The sequence below is a fragment of the Sorex fumeus genome, unplaced genomic scaffold (assembly GCF_029834395.1).
Source record: "Sorex fumeus unplaced genomic scaffold, SorFum_2.1 ptg000003l, whole genome shotgun sequence".
NCBI classification, from domain to species: Eukaryota; Metazoa; Chordata; class Mammalia; order Eulipotyphla; family Soricidae; genus Sorex; species Sorex fumeus.
Window position 1 is genome coordinate 22,720,085 of NW_026606060.1, and position 14,352 is coordinate 22,734,436.

The 14,352-nt window shown below is 42.8% G+C and overlaps 1 protein-coding gene across 1 annotated transcript; it reads right to left on the minus strand.

The window, feature by feature from the left end:
- Window positions 1–3,747: 3,747 nt before the first annotated feature.
- On the minus strand, window positions 3,748–6,526 carry PHLDA1 (pleckstrin homology like domain family A member 1). The gene is made up of 2 exons (XM_056118715.1): window positions 5,009–6,526; window positions 3,748–4,569 (listed from the first exon to the last, which is right to left on the minus strand). Exon 1 carries the CDS (start codon window positions 6,235–6,237, stop codon window positions 5,035–5,037), a length of 1,203 nt encoding a protein of 400 aa, XP_055974690.1. The 5' UTR covers window positions 6,238–6,526; the 3' UTR covers window positions 3,748–4,569; window positions 5,009–5,034.
- Window positions 6,527–14,352: the final 7,826 nt, after the last annotated feature.

The following is a 14,352-nucleotide window of genomic DNA, read 5'->3' on the forward strand; positions in this document are numbered from 1 at the left end:
CTTTGCATGCTGAAGCCCCAGGTTATATTACAATATCTCCCAAGACCCTCAAACACATAGGTAGGAACAACCCCTAAGAACTGCGGGTTGGGCCCCCAAACAATAAAACTATTCCTTTTCTTCCCAGAAACGTCTTCCCAGAAAGAATCCTTCTCCCAAAGGAATCATAGTGTACCTGCCAGGTGAAGAAGGCCTTCAAAAGATTCACAGGTAGGTCATCTTAATAGTTTATTTGAAATGGAATGCATTTTGAAAATATGAAAAATAAACCACATCTCTCTCAAATCACTTGAGAAATATTTACATCAATTAGGACCACAATGTTCAGTTCACACATGTGACAGTTTTTCCAACATTTGGTACATGGTGATACTTTTCCAAAGCTTGCATTTGCACATTCTGGAACTCCAAGAGGGCTGACAGTGGAATGTAACAGAGAATTTCATTTTCTTCTTAAAATAAATAGTGATCTAGAAGTACCAGCTGTTGTTAGAAACTTCCCCATGGCCTGGCTAATAACCAGCAGGCCAGCTTCAGAGCAGATAGGGGTAGGTCTCTCCAGCTTTTAAGCAGAGGTGCTTCTTGATGCCCCCCCCCCCCCCCGCCAACTTCTTTCACTGAACAATAATCCCCTAAGAAAACCTTGCTGGGTTCTCTATTCCATTTGGAGAAGTCCCGCCAACAAAGTCATGAACACTGCATCATTCAATCTTACATTAAATGTGAACTGACTTCTCAATACTGCAGATTCATCCTTCAAAAGAGCAAACATTAGAAAATAGTTCTTAAAAATGCATCTAACATCAGTCCACAATTAAAACATCCGAGGCTATGTAGATAAGAAGGTACAGTTTTCTTGAGAGAATTCACTATCAGAATTCAGGTCCAGCTCTACAAGTTCCAATTTTTAGTATTTTTCTACTGAAGGCATTTTACTGATAAAGCAAAAATCAAATCATCTGACACTCACGGAATAAAGAGAGAAGAACGAGGCCTGCCGTCATCCTAACGAAGTTCTGAATTCAATGGGATTACCCCATTTGAACCTTCTAGACCCCGTCTTCTACATCTGTCGCTTAATGTGACATTGTGAACACTGTTGCCAGGCCAAACTTGAGTCACCTTCACTGGAGACAGAAAACAGGTGATATGTTTGAATTTATAAAGTGGCCAACTTGTTAGCGTCAAATTCTAAATGAAGGGCCTTTATATGAGCAATTGAGTGGTATATGGAGAAAGAAAGGTTACGCAAGTCTTTCAATTTGTCAGCATTCCCAAACAATGTTTACATCTCAGTATAATGTTTACATCTCACCTACAAGCAATGAAATTTTTTTTAACCTCCATGGGGGAGATGGGGAGAGGGAGGGAAGATGGGAACTGAAATGATAACATCAGCTTGATTTCTCTAGGATGAGAGAATCTCAACTTCCTCTATGAGACAAATGTTCATTTGTCCTTTCTAGCCATTTAGTCTCTGACCTCAGCCCTCCCCGTAGGGCACATACAGATCAGATCTATGTGGATTTCCGCTTAGAAAGTATGTCTAAGGAGCTTCGTCATGCTGCTTAGCCTGACCCAGCACTGGTTGTTTTCAAAGAACCACATGAAAGGGCGTAAAGGAAGCACTGTGCAGTAAGAGAACCCACCTCCTGAATGCTGGGGAGTCACACAATTTTTCCTTCTTTCATTCATCTCTCCTAACAAATAGTCATTGAACTGTATGGTAGGCTCAGAGCCAACAAGTTCAAGGACAAAGTTCAGTTTCCAGATGGGATGATCCTTTTAATTTCCCAACTTTTTGCATTTTATGTTTACTTAGAGGGTGGATTATCTATTGGACATGCCCTTTCTCTTTTCCTTGTTTTAGGCTGAAAGAAGTATTTTGCCCTAACTCCAATGAAAGTAATTTGTCAGGTCTCCAAATACCTTCAGTGATTCCCAGTCTTTTCATACAGGTGAATAGAATAGACATATAAGATTACTTGCATTCATACTCTGTATAGCTTTGTTAAGTATGTTTGTTGTTGCCCTGGAAAGATTATTAAGTCACTTCAAAAATTTAAGTGTCAAAGTATAAAAACTTCCCTATTTCTCTTTTTAATTTCTGAGGCTTCCAGTAAAATATTTAAAAGGGGCTTAGTCAAGGGAGTCACTAAGAGGGTCAACCAACATAGATATCACAGCACCAAGGAATGAAAACTGCGGAAAAACGAGACCAGGATTCTGGTGACACCATTCACAATGACAGTCATTAGGGAGGAATAAAATCTTAGCAGTTGGTCAGTAGGGAGCGGGAACCCAAGCATTTTGTTTTTCTATGGTACTACCTGACCTACATGCAAGATATTTAAAAAAAAAAAAATCTATCTTGATTTTAAAAGTATTGGGGGGAGGAGGAGGCAGGAATGCGACTCAAATAGTAAAGTACAAGACCCTAAATTCAACCTCCATTTTCACATAGAACCTGGAGCACTGCTGGGTGTCAACCCCCCCCCCCACCTTATTATTATTATTTTTTTAGCTTAAAATCTTTGGCATGGGTTTGGGACGTTGGGGTAGTATAAGAATTTGAAAGAAAATCTTGTTCATCTGGGGGGAAATGAGGTTATATGATTGGCATGTATTACTACTACAAGATAATGAGCCATTATTAAAAAGCACAGCAGTCATTCCAAAGAGGCTGAAATGTTTACTTAAGAATGCTTTAGATCTGGCTCTCTGAGAAGCCCATCAAATAGTTATATAGTATATGTAGTACATATATCATGTACACCACATATATATGTATTTTTAAAATCTGCAGCCCATGCTCATTGCAACTTAAAGAGTCAGCAAAAGTGGGTATCCACTTAAGCTTTCCCTCACAAATTTTTGGATGAGTTATGATCTCAATATTTTTATCATTTAAATATTGTGTTAAAATGTAATTTGACCTTGGGACTCCTTTGTAGACTGAGAAAATAAACACATCTCTAGTACAAAATTCTATTTTCAATTCTTGACTACATAACTTAGCAAAGGACAAATGCAACCATTCCAATTTGGAAGCTGGAAAAATACTGATCAAGACTATGAGAAAGATAGTGGAAAACAGAGACCCCATTAGGAAACCCATAAAAGAAAATAGGAAGTAGTTTTCAGTCTCTAGAGAATCTGCTATCATCTAAGCCTCTTTTAAACTGAAGTAGCATCTGGCCTTGTGGATTTTGACCATCCATTGATTTAAACACAGAAGAGGTTTTGTTCTACCTTTAAAAGCACATCCTCTCCTCACCAGCACTCCTGTTCCCCAGGCTCCTGAACCAGTGATGGCTAAAACAAGAGTAGGGTTGTTTTCTTAGTGAAAATCCAGTGTTTATCTTGTCCTTTCTTTTTCAATTTCTGGTTTAGCTAACCTAACAACAAAACCTACACCGCTCCATGTTTTTACAGAGCTATAAAAAGTATAACGGTTGGTTCTCTGATGAACGTTATTATCTGTTCAAAAACAAAAAGTTATGACTGCTAGTCCCTTGAAATATTGTCAAATTATGGCTAAAATTATGAGATTCTAGAGTATGCTTCTAGAACAAAGTAAAAGGGTCAGAAAACATGGCTCAAGGGGAGTGTGCAAAGCTCTTGAAGAAGGGTAATCTCTAGTGTAGATAACAGCATATTTATTCCCTCAAATAAATCTCATGATTCTCTCCCACCACGCACCCCTCCCTCCTGTTTTTTGAAATGAAATACCTAATGCACTCATACTCAGAAATCAAAGAAATATTTTTTCGGTTCCGTTCAGACATAGGTATTATAAAGCAAGGCTTTTCCTACAGTAAACTGGCCTCACTATATTTTCATGATAAGATCATCCTGTCATCAGTTGGGCTATGATAAAAATATTTTGAATCAGCTTTCATAACTACTGATTTCCCTTTATAAAAGCAATCAAATTTTCAAACTACACAATTCCAAACATTTAGCTTCTTTGAATTTCTATTCTACACAAAATATATGTCTAAGAAAAAAAAATCTCCAGGAAAATAAAAAAGAAGTAACATCGCAGAATTTAATTCCAACCGCCTGGCAAAACAATGAGTGTCAGACCTTCTGAAACCGCCCTAGGGATAATGAACGGATTCTTAACGTTTTCCTCACCACCGCCCTTGAAGTTTTTTTTTTTTTTTTTTTTTTTTTGCTTTTCCAAGATCAGAACTTATTAATTAGGAAATCGGTTCTTGAAAAGATTTTTTTTGGAAAATTGGCCTACATTCAGAAATGTCTTAGAACAAGCATTTACAAAAACTAATAAATAAATCAAAATACATTAAAATAAAATTACAGTACATCATCGCTCCTAGGAGGTCCACCATACTGGGAAGTCCTTTCAGAGGTTCATAAATAAAGCCTTCTGGGTTCGCAACTGTTTTTCTGCACCGGGATGAAGAGAATGCGGGAAACTAAGAGGATTCGCCAGTTATTAGCCGGTGATCTACTTGATCTGCTGCGGGCGGGGAGGCTTTAGGTTTTCCATCCAAATGAAGACAACAGAAATGTGCTTGTCCCACTTGCTCAAGTACTCAAAACCTAGAAAGAAATGGCAGGGATTGAAGCCGGTGGCTCAGTCTTGGCAAGACTCTGTGCTCTCTCCAGGCCAGGTTTGAGGACCAAAGGCGCCCCGGGAAATCCGGGGACCACACCTCCCGGGCCAGGTGTGCAGGGACACTTAGAGGGCTGGAGCGCGCACCTCCAAACACCCACGGAAGGGTGGAGGAAATCGGTTAGGAAAAGAAGGAGGGAGGCAGAGTGTTAGGGTCCCGCCGCCCCCACCCATCCTTCCCTCCCTGCCCTGACTCCTCCCGGCCCGGCTGCGCTCCCCTCCATCCCAAAGCTCTGCAAACTTGCGGTGGTGTCTCATTTTCCCACTCCAGAGCCAAGTCCGTGAAGAGGCGTCCCACTCCCTCTCACACCCCCGCGCCCCCCACCCCTGCCCGGCCCTGAGGAGCCGCAGCAGAGGGGCGCTCACCTCGTCGGGCCCTGGTGCTGCCCCCTTTAGGCCGAGTTGGACGTGCTGCGCAGAAGCCGGTGGCCGTGCGGCTGCGAGACGGGCTGGGGATGCGGGTGCGGTAGTTGGTGCGGGTGCGCGTGTGGGTGCGGGTGCGAGTGCGGATGTGGATGTGGATGTGGATGAGGATGAGGATGAGGATGTGCGTACGGGTGGAGCGGCTGAGGCTTCGGCTGGGGCTGGAGCTGGGGCTGAGGCTGAGGCTGGGGCTGGGGCTGGGGCTGGGGCTGGGGCTGGGGCTGGGACAGGGGTTGGAGCTGGGGCTGAGGCTGGGGCTGGGGCTGGAGCTGCGGCTGCTGCGGCTGCTGCTGGACTAGATGTTGCTGCTTCTGCCGCGTAGACTTGACCGCCAGGATGGCCTGACGATTCTTGTACTGCACCATCTGTAGCGTGATCTCCGCGTTCCAGCCCTGGTCCTGCGGGCACCGAAAGTCGATCTCCTTCCCCTCGGCCATCACCACGGTGAAGTACATATACTTGCCCTTGCGCTCCACGCAGTCCACTGTCTTCATGTTAGAAAAGTGCAATTCCTTGAGCTTGACCGGCGGCTCCAGGCCGGTCACAGCCGGGCCTCCGGGCTGGGACGGCTCAGCTGGCCCCTGCGCGGGCTGTTGCTGCTGCTGTTGTAGCTGCTTGGGCGGGATGAGCAGCAGCCCTTCCTCGGTGAGGATGCAGCACTTTTTCTTCCAGAGCTGCAGCAACCCGTCGCTCCGTTTCTCCAGCACGCCCTCCTTCAGAGCCTTGCAGCCGCTGCTCTCCAACATCCTCCCGGCATAAGGGGTCCCGCCGCTCGCCTCGGTCTCTCCACTTCCAGCGGCCCGGGCCGGGGGCAGCAGCAGCAGCCGCGCGCCGTCCTCGCCCCAGCGACTCTCGCGGCCGCCGGCCCGGAGCGCGCAAAGGAGGCTAAAACGCAGGAGGCAGAGCGGCGGTGGCGGCAGCGCCGGGTCCGGACAGGGGGGTAGCCGCGTCCTCTTGCGCCACCAGGTCCGAGCGCCCGGAGTCACCGAGCCGCTGTCGTCTTCCTGCGAGCGCTCACCGAAGGGCACCGGGCCGGCCTCCTCGCAGCGCTTTTGAATGGGCCATCCTCCCCACCCCCGAGTGACACCCAGCGGAAAAGGCGGCTCCTGGCGCCCGCAGCGCGGGGGAAAGCCCAGCTCCGAAAGCCGCTCGGCAGCCCGAGCTCGCCTCATTAACTTGGGGCCCTTCCCCAGCCCCCCGCGTCCACGCCCCCCGCGTCCCTGGCTCCGCCTCTCGCCGCCCACTCGCTTCCGCGCTCCTTCCCGGGACGGTCGCGGGAACCCGAGCCCCGGAAACTCCTGGAGGATCGCCGTCGCCCAGCGGGCTCCGAGGGGGCCCTGCCCACCTCCCGCCTCTCCCTGGCCGGCGGGGCGCTCTGCTAACCACCGGGTAGATAATGAGGGGTCTGCCAGGCGGGGACCGCGGTTACGTGCCCGGGAATGCCACGCCGCCTCTGCGCTCCCAATTGCCGCGGAGCTCGGAGGTCCCCACCACGGGGGATCTTGAGGCCAAGATCTCGGGTGAGCAAAAAAGTCCGGGGTGGAGGCTCCTCGGCCTGGTAGCCCGGCAGAGGTGTGCTTCCCCGGACCCTAGTCAACTAACTTCTCAGCGCACAAAGGCCCGAGGTGTCTGGACGCTCAGTCTCTAGCAGCGGGAGCTGAGCAGGCGATTGTTAAAGCAATAGCGCTACCGTCTGACCCGTTTGGAAGGGACTGAAAAGTGACCCACTTCTGATGGCATCTTTGTTTTGTAACTGAAAATGCAGTCATTGGCCAGTCTTCACTGGGACACAAGCTCTCCAATTCCCTTTGACTCCTGTGTAAACAAGGTCTAACCAAAGTAACTGCATAAATCCGAGAAAGTCAGGTGCCGACCTCCACAGCCGAAGCACAGCTTGGCCTTCCAAATGGCAGGTGGGCCCCCGAGGGCCGGCTCCCTCTCTCCGGCTGCCTAAACAGGCCAGATGTTTGCCTCTTCTTCAGTTGTGACTTGGGGAAGCCCTTGAGAAGTTCTTTGATCCCTCCTACTCCCACACTAAAATATTTATATACTCTGGAGAACTACGCAGAATTACATCAGTAGGTGAGGAAACTAATTCACTTAGAGAACTTTAATTACCTACGAACCAAGATATATAGAATCACATAAAAATAAACCAGTAATAAAGTCAGTTGTCTGAGGTCAAAGGCAAAAAACTTGCAGGTAATGCCCAACGAAGTATGACTTGTCTGATGGCTTCCTATGACTGGAACAAAAAATCCAGGATAGGAAGTTGAGATGAGTGGAGAACTGAGCAGGAATCACATCCTTGTGTAGCAGACCAAGGAATTTGAACTTAATTCCAAGGTAACAGAGAATAAAAGGGTAAGTTTTAATGGGGGGGGGGGGGTCCCTAGTTGTCAAATGGGAGGATTCCAGCAGTCTTGAGGACACTGAATTGCACTTTGCAGCTTCCTAGGGACTTTGGGCATTGTTACTGAATTACTAGCCATTTAAGGAGAATGGCAATTGTGAAAATAATGCAACATTTTCTAGTAAGATTATGTAAGAAAAAAAAAAGTATAACCCTACACCAATGACACACCTAACATCCCAGTTCATTTCCAGTCTCTGTAGGACAAGTGGGCATTCCCAAGAATTTCTACATGATCAGCTGTTAAATTTTTAACCGAATGGCATTCTTCTGCTCATATGGAAAAGACCTCTAAGTCTATAATTTGGAAGTCTCTGAGAGCAGGCAAAGTTGGGAAAGCTTCATTGGGAAAGTTGGGAAAATCATGTGGAAAACTACAATACAAACTTGATTAATAATGTAAAATTAATTTGGAAGCTCAAGCCAGGAGATCAAGAAAAAAATGTGTTGGTGCATTCTAATATCTAGTTTTTATCAGGACACAGCACATTCTACTGTAAATTCACACATCACAAAATGTGAAGCAGCAGTCCAATTTTCAAAAGCACTTATATAACCAGAAATCCCAAACTTGGAATTTCCAGTGGCCATTTCACAACTTAGTGACTTTGTGAGCAGCTCCAAGTCTATGATGAGCTCTCTAGGAACACTTACTGGAAATCTCAATAATAAAGAAGCCTGGTAGATCAATGACAACTTTGTTTTTATTTAAAGTCACCACCAACTCACAAAAATAACCATACTGGCAATTGAAGACAAGTTAACAGAAAAGAAATTCAACAACTTCCCCTCATCTCCCAGAGATCCCCCCAAACTTTATTTACATGTGCTGCCTTGTTGATCCCTCAGTAATATCTGTACGCCGAAGACGCCCAGATTCACACCAATTTATATCCAATTGCTTGTTAACCAAAATAAAAAGACTTCCAAAGTTAAAATGTTACAATGAGGGCCAGAGAGATAGCTCAAGGAACCCAAGTGCATACTTTGCATAGGAGGCCTGGGTTTAGGTCTCCAATCACGTTTTATCACAGTCTGCAAGCCCAAGCACACCCTTGGGTACGGTCCAGGAAAAACAAAAACCCCCAACAATCAAAATATGGTATGTCAGAGTAGGGAACACAAACTGATGTTCATTAGGGTCAAAAGTTGGGACATTCTGTTAGGAACTGGGGTTCATAGAAATTTTTTTTAAGGCCCATACCCAGCATTCTCAGGCTCTGCACTAAGGAATTACTCCTGGTAGGTTCTGATAAACCATACCAGATAGATGCCAGGGATAGAACCTGGGTTGGCCACATACAGGGAAAATGCCCTACCCACTGTACTATTGCTTTGGCCTCAAGGTTCATACAAAATGTTGAAAACTAGCACCTTGAAGGGGGGAAAGACACATATTAACATGCCATTGGTTTAAATAAATCACTGCATTGAACTGGTACAGGCATTGAAGTCTGGTATAGTGAATTTCTTAAAAATAGCTTAGCTGGCTAGAATGGCTATAGTAAAATACCCTTCAGTTTTGGCATATTCCAGGTCAGGGCAAATTTTTCTTCACTATTTTCTCTCCTAGTTGGATACCTAATGGAGCATTCCCAAACTGATCCATTTTGACCTGTTCAATAAGCAGCCCCATTTTCAGTTAATGTTAACTTAAAATCTATTCTAGGTTCATTCTAAAACCTTGAAGCAGTACTAGCCTTACAACAGCCTAAACCTCCCTCATCCAGTCTTGACCTTTTGAATAAAATGTTAGGAGCTCATAACCAAATGACTATATTCCAGATTCTCAGTATTTCAAAGATCCTGCCTGAATGAAGTTGGTTATTCCAGGAAATGCATTCTCCTTGGCACTGAGCTATGGATGGACATGAAGGGACATAGGTGGAGGGTTAGATTCTGCTCCTAGTATCTGATGCTGGACTCCTAAGAATTTGAAATTCAAACTAGGCATTCGAAGTAATCATGTTTTGCAAGCGAAATAGAAGCAAGCTAATGGACATATTTCCACTAACAAAACTTATAAATATTAACCACTGATGTCATGGTTAATGGCAGTCATTATAGTACTGCCATATAAACAAAAGTTTAGAAGCACAACTATAAGTTTCTGCATTTCTGACACTTTATAAACTGAGCCTATGAGATTCCATCAGATTTTCAACTACATGTCACTGTCTCCCTACTTCACTATCATCTCCTCTGCATGACTGCAGTGGTTCTTCCATTTTTAGCACAGCAGTCTGGAAATTTCAAGTCTTTGTAACAAATGTCACCTCAACGTCACACTTAACTGTAAAACTACAGCCATCTACTTCTTAATGTCGCCCACAGCATATACTACCTGCATATGAATGGTATTTATATTAGCGGTCATGCCCACTTGCTTGTTTTTGGTCCTTCCCAACTATAATCTAAATCTAGAATCTTGTTCCTTAAGAGGATTAAGGATACAGGCTAGATAATACCTAAGCCTTTAATGCATGTTTGCCTTTCATGCTGCTGAGCCAACCAATCTCTGGTACCACATAATATCCTCAGCACTGTCAGGTGTGGTCCAATATCCCACCCCACCCCCGTCAAGGGGAGTTACGTATTTTGATGTGCCCCAACCAACTAATACAATTCTTATATAGTAAGGAGCTCAAATAAGACAATTCCTAGGTGTTTCAGAAGCTCTTATTGTTATTAAACCAGAGCTTCACATATTGAGGATATCCACTATACCACAGAACTGTATCATTCCCCTATCGGTCCCAGGATCAAGTGCTTTAGACAGGTATTTTGTTTGCTACTTGACAATTTTTTGAAACTGAAAAACTTCCCAAAAATCCCATACTACCAAAACCCACCATACTAATTATGTACTTGGTATAGGTTTTAAAAATGGCTAACCTTGGCACACAGCTAGACCCCTGTATCTTCGGTAAGATCAGAGATGCTAAAATCCTACTCTATAAGCCCTTTGAGCAACAAGCAACTTGACATTTTTATATAAATTACAATTCTATTCCAGTAATCAAAAGGACTAGCTCAACAATAATGGAACTGGATTGTTAGGAATTTTTCTTGGCACTTATGTATCTGCTATGCAAATCCAGTGATCATTACTAACTTGAAGACATATAACATTTAATAAACTTCCTAATTTGCAATACACAATAGAAACTCAACAATGCTTGTTACAAATGTGAAAACTAAGCTCAGATGTCTTTTAAGTTAAAAATCAAACTATAAAAATGTCAAGCTGAACTCAACTCAGCACATAGGATAATCAGATAGAGGTAGACATTTAGACTTCTTTAAAATTTTTCATCAGATAATCTTTTATTCTAGCTTCCAAGTTTAAATATTAACTGCAGTTGACTACTACTGCCTAGACTTATCTTTTTGCTTTACTAGTTGATGAGCTGATGCCTCCTAGTGATCACTATGTGTAATAGCTTAGAGCAAGTCAAAGAACAGTAAAGGGTATCCTACGTACTATTTTTGAACTCTTATAGGGCAGATTCAACTCAATAGGATGTCAGCACAGGGAGGTGGGGTGCAGACCCCAAAACATAAGAGAAATAAAGGAACTATTAGTAGACTAAGACAATCAGCCATACATCTGTCTCTATTTGTCAATAGTCAAACTCCTTTTCCACCTAGATTTTTCTGATAGCCTAACCACTTGGTACCAGTTTTATTCCTAAAACGTCAATTTTCAACTGCCTAAGTCAAGAAAACACCAACTCCATACCTTCTTCAGTCATACTTGCCTTTACAGTGTAAAATCTCCATTCAGCTTGCATTTTTGCAGTCCCAAACCATCTTGTCCTTTAAAGTTCAAATGTGACCTCTAATTTTCTTTTGCTAAATTAGTCACGTTCCATTCTAAATCAGATCAGTAGTTAAAATAAATCTTAAGAGGACAGTGTGCTAATTCACATATTAGATCATAATAGGAAACCAAGTACTGACACCAGCTACTTATAGCTGGAAACTTAGTATTCTTACACAATATGAGGCAGGCAAACTGAATAAAGTGAGCTCAGAAACTCAGTAATATAGAAATATGTAAGCTTTAAGTAAAAAAAATGAAAATGAGGGTTTGAGAGATGGTAGAGGCTAAGGCACTTGACTAGCGAAGTCTTAATACCTGGCTTTGCATATAGTTCTCCAAGCAGAATCTGGAATGATCTCTAGGATGACCACAGCCAGGTGTGTACCCTGTCCCATAGCCTTTCCAGTCTCAGCCCCAACACACACACACACGTGCGTGTGCGCACACTCAAAGAAATGAAGAAGTTTGGTTTTTATTTTTACCCCAAATTCAAAACACAGGAGACACATTTATCAGGGAAAAGATAATCCTTGAAAGTCATAGTTAAGAAGAGTAAAATGGAGACAAAAATGCTACTAATCATAAAGTACTGATACTGACTTCTAGACCTTCAGGAGTGGGCAGAAAGACATACCAGGTATTAAGAGATGGCAGTGGAAGTACCACAGAACTTAGCTTTTTAATGTCTTATCTTGCTCCCTGAATTCCCTGATTCCCTCTGCTCCCCACCCAAGTTTTGCCTCACCCAGTTTAATATCCCACAAATAAGAATCCATACCTTCCTTCTTTCATTAAAATTGTGCAAAAGGACCAGTGATAGTAGAGTGGATAGGGCACTTGCCTTTCATGTGGCCAACTAGCATCTCATATTGTGCTCTGAGCACCTCTCCAGGAGTATCCCCGAAAGAAAACTCCCGATCCCCAAACAAACAAAAAACCCAAATCTTGGAGCTTGTGACCAACTTATTGCCAAGTGGATTATATAATGATGACTTTCCTGAATAGGTCATAAAAAGGTAATTCCGCCGACTAGTTCTTCAAACTCTTCTCCATGTTCTGTAAGTCCACATCAAAGTGAAAGTTTGGTCACAACCCATGTGAGTTCTGACCAAGTGTCTAACACCAATAAAGCCCCTTCAGATGATTCCTATCTTACAAGCTGAATCCTCAGTTGGGCAGTTACGCCCAAGCCTACAAAACTCAGTTCCGGGAGTGGTTTTGTAATGTCGTATTTACAAAACATTTTCTATATTGTCTTAATCCAGTATTGATTTTTTCTTACTTAAATAATGTAGGAATGGGTATTCACAGTGAGTATGCCTATATTCACTGTGAAGATAACTAAAAAAGTCACTTACCTTGCTATATGTCCCCACACCGTATGATTAGCAAACAAACTGGAGGTTCAGAAAATCCTGCTTAACCTATAAATGCAAAAATCTGCCAAGTATCCTTCATCTTTCAGACCCAATATTTGAAGTTAAGCTATCTGATAGTAAGCTTCCCTAACATACTACTGAATAAAAAGAACAAGGTCAAAAGTGAACCAAAAGGTAGTTACCAAAAGCTGCTAAACTGAACTAATGACATGCACGTAAGTGCACGTTCAGATGCAAGGGAGATGGCTCAGAACAATATTCTCACAATAGCTATGGGTTCTATCTCGGGCACTCCCTTGATCCTCAGTATCACTAGGTATGGCTTCAAAAACTAATAATTTTCTAAGTCTTTTTTTTCTTTTTAGGAAGTAAAAAAATAGGTATCTGTTGCTCAAAAGATTCTAGCTCTGATGGTGGATAGTTCATTGGTCTAAGTGCTTAACTTGCATGTAGGAGGCCAGGGCTCCATCTTTGGCACTGCACGGTATACCAAGCACTTATAATAAATGCAGAACACAAAGTTAGGAATAGCCCCCAAACATCACAAATTTGCCTCCAAACACCCCCCTTACCCCACCCACGACACACACACAGTATCTAGGCTCTATGACTTTGATATCAAGTCAACAGAAAAACCAGGCCCCCTGATTTTGAAACATATGAAAATCTAAAATTACACCTGAGGCCAGGGAGAGAGTTCAACTAAATTATGAGCAGATATTTTTGAAAGGTTTTGCATGGAATCCCTAGGTTCAATCCCCTGTGCCACATAGTGCCATAAATACTACCAAGAGTAGCCCTACAACAAACACAAAAATTTTAAAATAAAATAACAACTGCTCAAGACAAACACCTATCTCACTGCCTAACATCCAAGGACTCATTCAAATAATTAGGGATTGGAAAAGATGTAATAAGTAATAATTTAAAATACAGTAAGACTTAGGCTGGAGAAGTAATATAGGTACTTGCCTTACATCCAGCATCATATCCCGAGCACCAGAGGGTATGGTGCCCTCCAAATAATGGACTCAGCTCTAGAGACAGGGGAGGAGGGAAGGCACTTGCCATGCATGAGACAGATCCTGGTATGAATCCCTGGTACCACATATGTACCACATATGGTCTCCAGAGTACCACCAGGGGTCACCCCAAAAGTAAAAAATAAAAAAAGACTTCATTTAGTTTTATACATCACTTTGACATTCAGCAAATCAGCATATGACAACATGCATTTCTAATAAAATATACATTTAAAAAATAATTTTTACTTTAACTTTTTGGGGGCATACCAGTAATATGCAGAAAAATACATGGTACCAGGGTTAGTGGAATATAAGGCAAGCACCTTAAAATCCCTGTACTATCTCTCTGGCCCCAAATTATGTTTGAAAAATAGCTGGCTTTTCAAAACCTAGTTGACAATGGGTAAACGAGGCAAATATTTTTGTTTTAAAAAATTAAAATAATTTCAAAATTGGGCATACTCACTTATTACCCAATATAAAAATTAATCCATTGTACTTAACTTTGTGCTGCCAATACAATACTTCTAGATTTTAGTTTCTTATTTTATACTTAAAAATTAGTTAAGACCTTGATTTCCCACCCCAATGGAAAAATCTATTATATATTTTTTAAAAAATATACAAAGTATACTGTGTTTTAA